Source organism: Aptenodytes forsteri, unplaced genomic scaffold (genome assembly GCF_000699145.1).
Source record: "Aptenodytes forsteri isolate BGI_AS27 unplaced genomic scaffold, ASM69914v1 Scaffold118, whole genome shotgun sequence".
NCBI classification, from domain to species: domain Eukaryota; kingdom Metazoa; phylum Chordata; class Aves; order Sphenisciformes; family Spheniscidae; genus Aptenodytes; species Aptenodytes forsteri.
In genome coordinates this window covers 2,112,966-2,123,878 of record NW_008795859.1, presented here as the reverse complement: position 1 = coordinate 2,123,878, position 10,913 = coordinate 2,112,966, and the positions used below count along the sequence as shown (strand labels likewise).

The 10,913-nt window shown below is 42.6% G+C and overlaps 1 protein-coding gene across 1 annotated transcript in view; it reads left to right on the top strand.

Moving 5' to 3' along the window:
- LOC103902866 (P2X purinoceptor 7) overlaps nt 1-8,801 on the top strand; it is a 15,950-nt gene extending 7,149 nt beyond the window's left edge. The window contains 10 exon segments of the mRNA XM_009283977.1: nt 989-1,069; nt 1,644-1,773; nt 2,730-2,854; nt 6,260-6,359; nt 6,816-6,881; nt 6,977-7,093; nt 7,677-7,741; nt 7,743-7,788; nt 8,259-8,319; nt 8,371-8,801. Of these exon segments, the coding sequence (XP_009282252.1) occupies nt 989-1,069; nt 1,644-1,773; nt 2,730-2,854; nt 6,260-6,359; nt 6,816-6,881; nt 6,977-7,093; nt 7,677-7,741; nt 7,743-7,788; nt 8,259-8,319; nt 8,371-8,801 (1,222 nt within the window).
- The last annotated feature ends 2,112 nt before the right edge of the window (nt 8,802-10,913 follow it).

The following is a 10,913-nucleotide window of genomic DNA, read 5'->3' as shown; positions in this document are numbered from 1 at the left end:
TTCCAATGTTTAACCACTCTTTCAGTAAAGAAATTTTTCCTCATGTCCAATCTAAACCTCCCCTGGTGCAACTTGAGGCCATGATGCAGAGGCATTGCTCAAAATACAATCATAGGAAAAATATTCCCTGCTTAGAAGCACTGTCCTTTATGTGGATGACTGCTTTGAAGACTGGATTTCCCCCTTGGAATGGCTGTCTTGATGGAAATTAAAATATTCCTGGCTCATTCTTAAAATGGAACAATACCAATATTCCAGTTCAGCATAGTCCCTATGCTAGACAAACAATGCTGAAAGTTGTATCTCTTACTTTCCTATAGCCCTGGCAAGTCCTGGAGTGTAGTCTCACACAGTCTAGGCTAAGGTTACCCAGCTGGCAACTTGTGGGAAAATTCCTTCTTTCCTGCCACATTAGCTTCAGAGAAATCAGTCTTTTTAGGAAGGGTCAGTCTGGCAGCCTGCTTTCCATTGTGTTTGCATTCCACCTATATATTTAGTGATACAAACCACTGTGACACAAACCACCGCAGGGGAGGTCCTCAAACCTGATCTGCTAGGAAGGCAGGACAGCCTTTGGTGATGTGATTGGTGTAAATGGCCACCTGTCTATGGGGACCAGCAATGAAACTGCCAATTCATTGTGCAGAACTCAGCAGCTGTCAAATGGTGTAATTTCTTGCTACTATTCCGTAACAAGATTTATATGAGAAGTCTCCTGAGATCATATTTCAGCTGCATGTAGAGACTCCAGTTAGGCTTGGCCCACACAAACAAGTGCAATAGAGAGAGAACAATTTGTACCTAAAACTAAGAAAACCACCTATATCTTTCTTGATCCCCTGAGCCACCTAACTCCCTGCATTTCAATCTGTTATTCTTAGCAACATATTCCTCCTACTGACAGCTTTCCAGGTAATAGTAAAGTAGCATAACATTAACTGATGTATTTAAGTAAAAGAAGTTAGTTAATTTGATGTTTCTTTTTTAGGCCTGCTGTTCTGAGGAGTTCTGAAGACTTCACTGTGCTAATAAAGAACAACATTCACTTCCCGAAATTTAATTATACCATGTAAGTGCAAACATTCCTCAATGCTTTCTCAAGAGTGAGTAGTTGTGCTCTGAAAAAAAGATTGTATAAGTTGGCACCTTCTTTACTCAAAAAGGCTATGCATTCAGGGCTGTATCTGCCTGAGTGACAAATATCAAGTTTCTGTAATTCTTTAGCCCTATTAATCCTTCAGGAACCAAGAGAAATAAGGAGAGCTTGGGAACAGAGCCTCCCAGCATAACTCTATTTCTCTCATGCACTGGACAACAGGATTGTTCATTCAGATATACTGCTTTATGTTAGGGCAAAATCACTAAAATATAGCACAACAGTCGTGTGAGTCAAATTATAAGGTGAAATTGTTTAGTTTACACAGGTAAAATTTTGTTGGTGATAATATTCAAAGAGTAAAGAATTCATCTTGATTCCCAGATCCCAGTTAGGGATATATAGATCTGGTAGCTACAAAACCAGAAGCTCGTATACTTACAAACTGAGCACATTTAACACAGGTTCTAGTAAGTGTGAAGTCCCTTACCTGTATCTGTAGCTGCTCCAGCTTGTTTTTAAATTTAGACAATTGTGTGTGTTCTTCACACAATATTCCACCAAATTTAGATAATTCCTGCACATACAACAAGATAACTTCCCTGCTCTGTCCAATTTTCCATCTGGGAGATATCCTTCAAGAAGCAAAAGAGAATTTTTCTGAGGTAGCAGTAAAGGCCTGTGATACCACTTTTTTTTCATCCTCAGTATTAAAACATTTTCTTGATTCTCTTCCTGCATATTTTGCTGTCTGCCATATAGTGGAATTGTTCTAGGTTTAGAAACTGATTGTATGAGAAGCAAAGTAACCCCAACTTTCAAGAATTAAATGTGCTTAACATCTCACAGGATGGGACCCATGTTCACAGAGCTGATATTATTTTGTTAGTATTGTAGCATGTAGAGGCCTTTTTACAAAGCACAGTGCATTTAAATAGGTCCCATAAAAGGCTGTCATTCGTGGTCATCTTTTGATTCTGCTCAAGCAGATCCTAAATCATGTTGCTGGGGGAATCATCCAAAAGTCAGAGTGGCACAAATGGCAGCTTATATTCAGAGTCAAAAAGCACTTATTTTTGCCATTACATTTTCACTCTGTTCTTTAGGGTATTGAGCCAAATGCCCTTAACACAGTATCCAGCCATAACTCTAGAAAGTCGGTATTAACAGATGGGTAGAATAGAAGTAGAGACAAAGCATCCTGCCCAGAGTCATCAATTGAGCCACATTTATTGAATCTCAGCCTGGCACAGTGCATTCAAGGTGAAACATTCGGACTGGGTGCCTACAAAACTTAGGCTTGCACTCAGGCTTTTGGTTTGAGCCTATACGTAGTTTAAAGCAACAAAATGACCATCACAGTATATCAGCTACATCCACATTTGTGCTACTAAGATGAAGAGAAATAGACAGAAGATAGGAAAGGCCTGAATGAATGGTAGCTTCCAGCTCACGTAATTAAGACACTTCCATAGAAGACTGCTTGATTGGCAAATGTTGCTTATGAGTTAGTGCGTCGATAGAGATATATCCCTGCCAATGGCATCCCTCAAGTCTCTGCTGACTTTAACTGCAGTTTAGCACAGGCAGCCATCACAGCGCTAGTCCCTAAGCTTACTGTGTCTGTTTCTAGGGAGGAATCGTTGCCACTGAGATTAACTGGGAGTGTAACTTGGACAGCTGGCTTTATGACTGCAGTCCAAAGTATGGTTTCCGCTGCCTTGATGACAAAACAATAAAGCCTGGATTCTACTTCAGGTAAAAATTGTTATATGAAGCAAGTAGCATATTTTCTGAGTTGAAGCAAAGGTGTGATGGGTGTCGGGAATGATGACTTGGAAGACAAGACGTTTGATTCTCCTTCACTCTTGTGGTCATGTCCTTAACCTGCAGTTACTACAGTTATATAGATGTATCATCATGGTCATCTTCCAAACGAGCATGCTTGTATTGCAGGAGATTTTATTTCTGTGTCGAAAGGCCTAGAAATTTCCAACAAGTATTCTGGGAGCTAACACAGAGAATAGTTTGGGCAGATTCCACCGTATGGCAATTGAGGCTTGAAACTACCTAAACTTGTGAGTTTCCCAAGGCAATTAACACAAATAAAATAACAAAGTGTTTTTCTTCCATCTGGGTAACCCCACAGTTCACTGAATCAAGATTTATTCAAAAAGACATTAGAGCTTTTGGTTCTGTGTGCATATAGCAGATTTATGAGACGTTTCGACAAAAAGTCTTGATGTGACTCCAGTTCTAAATAGTTGCACAAAGCATTTGCCAAATGCTTTTCAGCATGTTTAAAACTAAAGTTGTCCCTCAGATCTGGGTCAAAACTCTTGTGTAACAACACTCTTTTTTTGACTCTCAGCATGATTATTATTACATTATGTGTTTTCATACATTTGTGATGCTAACATAAGTGCCATAACTGTTGAGGAGCTGCCAGCGTATTCCAACGCTGCATTGTGCTGGAGCTGTGCAAACAAAGAACAAATAGGTGTTCCCTCTGACCTGGCAACCGCAGACAGGAGGTGGGGGAGATCACAAGGAAAAAGCAAGACACTGCTGTGAGGCTGAGGCCAGCAACCTTTCTGTTGAATACATTTTTGTAGGCAAAGCAGTTTCTGAGAAGGCTTTTGGAAGAAGACAGCGGAGTAGTTTTGAGGATGTTTAGTGTCAGATTAACAGCTGGGGTCACAATGCCAAGAATGGGTTTGCCCAAAAATTGTTCTCTTTTAAGCATCAAAATACCAGTCTGTAGCAAGATTATTTTGCTCAGTTCAGCTGAAATCTCTGGTGCAGGAAGTGAGCCTGGTCTGAGAACATAGACTGCTGGGAGAGTGTGCGTGATGCCAGACCACATCCTGGTGGCCTGACTCCGTATCTGTTAATCGAGGGGTTTATTGGCAAAGAAATGTCATTCTCTAATGTCTCCAAAATTAAAAAATAGGAGCAGAGTAGTTCAGTACAGCGATTTAAAAAGCAAAGACAGTGAAAGTTGAAGTGCAGTGAATAGATTGAGCATAATGCTATTTAAAAAAAGCATGGATGTTTTGGCGAAGAACATGCACAAACCCTGCTACACTGTTGAGCTAGTGTATGCCAACTTGTATAAACTGAGCTGCTGATTTCAGTAGAACTACCCGAGTGAGTAAGGGGGGAGAGCTAGAAATGATCCTACAATTAATACATTTCAAGAAAACTTTTTTGACATCAGTGGTATGTCATAAGAATGTAAAATATTATCATATCAGAGGTCCATCCAGCCCAGGGTCTTAAAGCTAACAAAGAGCAATAGCAGGAGAAAATGTTGGAAAAGAGCATGAGAAACCAGGCACGTATAGAGTGCTGCTTCCCCTGCAGTCTAGCTGTCCTAGAAGTTAGGAAAGCTACTTATAACCTCTGTCTGCAGGGAGCCCTATTGTTTTAATCTCAGTTCCAAAGGGAATTTTGCAGTAGACTTAAATGGAAACAGCCTTTAGCCTTTCAAAAGAAAAGAACTACTTGAGGTGCAAGGGAGCAAAGCTTCAGCTAGTGATCAAGAAAGCTCTTGATCACTCTTGACCTGTTGGTCAGCTCTGAGCACAAAGCTGTCAGAGAGGAGAAGGCTTCTGTGCCATCAAGAGCAGATGTGAAATAACCTCTACCCTGAGGGCTAGAGAAAACCTCTGATCCTGGAAAGAGTTAGGAAAACTTTCAAAGACAGCCTAACTGACCTGCAGGCTTCAGAGGCTAAGAGCTGGCCAATAAAACGTGTCTTGGCCACAGACTGCGGAACCGTTCAGCACAGGAAAAAGGGCATTTCATGTCTGTGCAAGCAAGAAGAAAGCAGAACACATTACAATGTGTTTTTCTGAGTGACTCACTGCCTTCAGAGAACACAAATTAGATCGCGGTGAATGGGAAGCAAATGATCGCATGATCTAGGGAACTCTGATTAAAAGCACTCTGAAAGTCTGCCAAACTTAGCTTGCAGTAGGATGTGCAGGAGAGAGTGGAATCAAGTAAAAGCTTGCTCTGGGCTTGTTTGTTAGCATCAAGATGGCAAAGCAGAGCAGCAGGGACTGAACCCAAAGAAAAAGGAAAGGAGGAAAATGTATTTTTCTTTGGATGTCTCTATCATCTGAATGAGTACCTGGAGATGCTAGAAAGCAGAGGGCTGAGCTGATGGCATTTACACCAGACATATCCTCTTAAACAGTTTACTCTTTCAGTACTTGAACAGGCAACCAACTATAAAACAAATTTTGATTAGCAATGACAGAGTGATCTGCGAGTATCTGCCGCCCCTGGAACTGACTTTCTGTCCCTTCGGCTAAGCAAATTCCTGTTCAAATGATCTATCTAAATGAAGAACAGGACTTAGAGATCACTCGAGTAAACAAGTCAAGAACAATACAGCACTTTAAAACCTGACAGCATGTCTGAAGCAGAAGATATATGGGTATTGTCATCTGCGGTTGAATATTAGTACCATTGTGTGTTTTAGTATGTCTTTCAGTTTAATGTAATGATTTTATCTGTACTGTCAGCTTTTCATTGTCAGATTTAAAAAGATCTCTTTGTTCCATGCTCTGTGACTGCTTATTGATCCATAAGATGATGTAAGCTGTGCATCAGGAGGGTCATGTTCTTGATAGAATAAGAAACTGGAAGTTAGTAAAGGCTCACATGATTATTGCAACTCTCTACTGATCGAAGAATGGAAAATGGCTGATATCCAGCATGCTGAAGTGTGCTTACGAGTTCAGAATTGGTCTTGGATAACATGATATTAAAGCCTTCAGAGCATGGGCACTCTTGTCATTGCCAGCTCCTCACATATCCTTGCTGGGGTTTTCTATCTGCTTTACCTGTGATTGAACTTCTTTCTGCAGCTTCAGGTTTCAGTTTGAATCGAGACAGCAAAACACTCATTGGACATTAGTTGGATTTTTAATTTGTCTAAATCTCTATATATGTATTAATGTAGTTTAGCCTGCCAGGTCAGATGCTGGGCAAAATACTGTTCATCAAGCTGGCCTCAGCACCTTCATTTCAGAAGGCTGAAAGGGCTGGAGGAAGAAGGGAGAAGAATCTACGCCTCTTTTTGTGTTTTGCAGCCTCATGGCATTATATCCGCCAGGGAAGCTGCACAGATCTTCATTTAATCTGTGGCAGATATGCAAGGTACTACAAACTACCACATGGGAAGGAGCAGAGAACCCTTTTCAAAGTCTATGGAATACGGTTTGATGTCCTTGTCTTCGGCACAGGAAATGCAATTCTTTTTCCTTGTGGAGGGAGAAGAAAGTTTGCTATTTCGTTAGCCCCACTTCTGCCATATACCCCTCTCCTCTCTCCTGTGCATCGTTCTGGGATGGAAGTCATGTCAGGTGAGTAGATCTGAACTGAACTGAGCAGCATAGGAGAGCAAAGCTGAGGATTAAATGGCAGGGCTGGGAGAGAGGCAGGATTGTTGTTTAAGACTGAGACAATAACAGGTATCATCATGACATGATGTTATTGTCATGAACCCCATGTGTCACCACTGTTTCCCTCTCAAATTGCTTATTCTGCCCTGGAAAGTGTCTGAGATGGTCTATGAAATTTTGGGATTGATTGAATTGTAAAGAGACAAAGATACGTTGTGAAGAGACAAAAAGAGAAAAGCCATTAAGTTGAATGAGCGGTAACAGATCTTGCCTCCTGGTTATTCTTTTCTGCTTTCTTTAAGGGTAGAAAATTTAACAGCATTGAACTCATTAAAAACATTGGGTCCATGATCTCCTATTTTGGTTTGGTAAGAGACTTCTTTTTTGTGTTAATAAAACCAGTTCTGGAGATACAGTCTCATTAAGAAAGTGGAATCACTACTTGCTTTTTTTTCATGTGCAGGTTGTGAGTGCCATTGAAATTGCTATTGGTGTAGGTAATTGCTCCAGCTGGGGCAAATCACCATTCTACAAAATTTACAACAGGAAAAAGTATGAGCCTGTGCTGAATCCAAGACAGGTAAAGAATGTAAATTGCTGCTCTATGGATACAAAAATGCAGCCAATCCAGGAAGCTTCCATGGAGCTGTGCACGGCACACACTGCATGAGTGCAGTGGGCTCTACACACAACCTGGGCATGGCAGAGTCACACCAGCTCTATCAGGGAAACCTGCAGGGAATAGTGATCCTTTGAAACAGCAGAAGGATGTCATGAAAGGGTTGTCCATGAAGAGGGCATTGCTCAAAGCCTCTTCCCTGCCAACTTCACTTGCCTCTTCCTCTTTTGCAAGACGTTAATGGTTATTTCTCTAGGCTGCCTCTACTAATCCCCCAGCATTTTAGATGTGTGTTTTTAAAGAAGCGTGAAGAGTACCTAAAGGCCCTGCACAACCACACTGCTACAGGTAGTTCCATACCATCTCTTCCTGCTCCCTCTGTCCCCGCAGCTCCCCATGTCCTTGCTGTGCCAGATACTGGAAATATGGGCCCTTGCAACATGCAGTTGCAGGGGATTGTTACTGGAGTACAGACTGCAGAACCCAAGCCCTGAGGTCAGATCTATGCTGTGTTTGTCCCCAGTTCTCCAAGTAACTACTCCAGCTGACAATGCTCATTTCTTCTGCTGCACAAGTGATGTATGTGTCCTATGTTGATGAGCCACACGTTACCTCTGAAAACAAGCTTGCAGCATGCTCAAGGCAGCATTGTTGAGGTAAAGACAGACACTTAACCTTTGGTATCCTCCTTTCAGAAGGGAGAACTGAGGAATGTCATTCCAAACTGATTTGGGTTTCCACCACCCCCCCATATTTGCAGATTAGATTCTGAGGGGCTAAAACTAGATTCCTATTGTCCGCTTCAAGTTAATAGGTCCTGTGACCAGAGGATGTATTTTCTAGAGTCAGCTAAAAATTGCAGCTTTCCTGTGGTGGGTATGTGCCAGCGGGAGTGCGTTGGTGTTGAAACAACTTGCGAGGTGTCGATTCGATTTTGCTAGGGTGGGCGTTGGCAACACAGAAAGACAATCCTCCTCCAGATCTGCTGATCTATCATCATTATCCCTATTGTGCTCTCTCAAATGAAAAACCCAATGGTGAGGATCACTGTTGTAAATGCTCTCTGCAGTTGGATGAAGCAGCAAATGCTGTTTTCTTTAATATATGTTGGGAATTGTTGTTGCAGAGCCACCCTGTGAAATTCTGTGATGCTGGCAGCTGCTGCACCATTGAGTCCAACGAGAACCGTGATAATGAAGAATGCGAGCTGATGCGCACCAGTGAGTCCAACGAGAAAGATGATAATGAAGAATACGAGCTGGGGTAGCCTCTCAGACAAGGGGCCTTTTCCCCAGACTGCCAAAAGTGGTGCTGCTGTGGCAAATGCCTGCCAACACAGAAGTACCATGAGCAGCTCTGCTGCTGAAGGAAAAAAAGGCAGTGCATCGCAGCCTCCCATTGGTTTCAGCAGCTGGTGCTGTCCAGTCACACCCTGAAGAAAGCCCTTCTCTACAAAGACCCCTTTCTGGGCTTGACGGATGGCAGTATCAACAACCAGCTGCATCACCTTGCTTACAAGCAATACATTCACTGGCGCTTTGGCTCTTTCGATCTGGAAGACAGAGCCGTCATCCCAGGCTGCTGCAGGTGGAAAATTAGAGGTACTTATCCCATAGCAGTCAACCACTATACTGGTTTTAAGATGGAATGCGGATGTAGCACAACTTGAGCTCACACTGTGCCTTGGACATTTAACGTTTGTTTTCTTTCACAGACTTTTAAAAAAAAAAAGAGAAGAAAGCGTGTGACTTCCCAAAATCTTCTGTAGTACAGCTGAATTCTTGTATACTGTCTTTGGAGAGGCACAATTGCCTACCGCTTAGCATAGAGGAACAAATGCCTTGAGCTGAAGTGCTCGCTTCTGCCTTTGCTTCATCCTGTGAGTCACCCCTCGTGGTTTGGAAATGTAGGCTCTGGGGTGAATTCTTAGGGCTACATTTTAGTGGGAGGTTCCAGGCCTCCTGCCTTTGCACTGGTGCATACCAGATTCCCAGCTGAGTCAGGGGACGACCAGCACCCTGAAAATAAGATGGAGCCAAGAGTCATCTCAAAGCATGACCCCTGAAGGAAGGAAGTCCAAAAGAGATATCACCTGAAAATGTGGTCCTGAGCATTTTTCTCCCCCAGCCTCGCCACCTTTCTGCAGCCCTGGATCAAGAAGCTCTAGAAAGACGCCACTGAGCATGTAGTTTCATAACTCGCCATTGAAGGCCTCGCGGTCCGTCCAGATTAAACAGGCTCATTTTAGATTATTTCAGTGACACGGACAAAGCATTTTCTGAAAAGCCCAGCTGTTCTCTTTGTATTACTCCTTTTAGCTTGAACTCAGGAATGACAATGAAAAGTACTTTTACCATCTTTGTGTAATATTTTAGGGCATTTCATTCATACTTATTGAAATTGTAATGTTGGACTTTGGCCTCCTGTTTGCTCTTAGCTTCAAACAGGCCTTGCCTCCTACACCTCCTGCTGAACTTGGTACAGCGCAAGTTGCTTTGTGCTATGATGCATAAAGCCAGAGTACAGCCGAGGAGCAGCAAATTCAGGGTAGATTAATCTGTGCTCCAACACCTTTTCAGTTCTTTCTTTTTGTTGTACTTGGACATGTTCTATTTTTGTAGAAACAAGGTGAGAAGGATTGTAACGTATATTCTGCACTCCTTTCAACTAAGCTTTGTTGTTTCTGAGCTAACCCAGCAGTTTGCCATTTCCATTTCCCACATATATTTTAAGATATATTGCTGGCAGATTATGCCAGCTGTATTTATATCTTCAGTTGTAATATGCATTAATTGTATTAACATTCATATTGCAGCATCTTATATATCTAGAGGGGGAAAATATTACAGTTGGCATTAATGCATTCCTGTTCTGACACATGAACCGACTCTCCTTTTGAGAATTACACTGAATATTCACTTAAGACTGTGATTTTAATCTCCTTTCACATTTGTATATATGTTCTTCCTTATCCTCTCCCCCCTTTTTTTGGTCCTTTCAGTTTTGATGCTTTTTGTAATAAATAGAGTGTTTTACTAATCTATAGCTGACTCAAAGTCTCTAATAGTTTTCGTACCGTCTGAAATTCACACTGCCGGTTTGTCAGTTTGCTTCATCTCTTTCTAATGATTTACCTGCTATTATGAGGGTTATGGTGATGTTTCTAAAATAAGCACTGTGCTGGGCAGCTCAGCATCAGGTGGAAGGTGCATGAATTAGGTGGTGCAGATCTCTGCTTTTATAGCAAAGATTAATTCTGCAAGAGAATAAATAAAGGATTTGGTCATTGTGGATGGGAGGGTGACAGTCTTAGATATGCTTCTGCTATCTTCTGCAGGCAGGTGCTCTGTCCTTGCTCTGAGCTGGCTGCAAGTTATGTCTTGGTGTTAGGATGGCCCTTGCCTGAGGTCATCTGTCCAGCTTCTTCGTGAGACTTGGTAGCCCAGACTCAGCATAGGGCTGACAGCAGCAGACCTCCAGGTAACGGCTGACTCATGTCTGGCCAGTATGGAAGTGAAAAACTCCCCTGCACTTGCTAACAATGAGTAGCATGGGAAAAAATCTCCCAGGTTTAGCAACTAGGGTGAGAGCATCCTCCTCAGGATGACCCACCACCTGCACTTCCCAACCCCGTATCCATGCACAGCAGAGCTACAGCAGCGGGAGGCCTCAAGGCAGAGCCTTGCCCTGGCTGCCGAGCCCCGGGTTATCCCGGACAGCCCCAAAGGGGCCAGGGCGGCGGTGAACCCCTTTTCCCTGCCGAAAACAGCCGAGGGAGAGG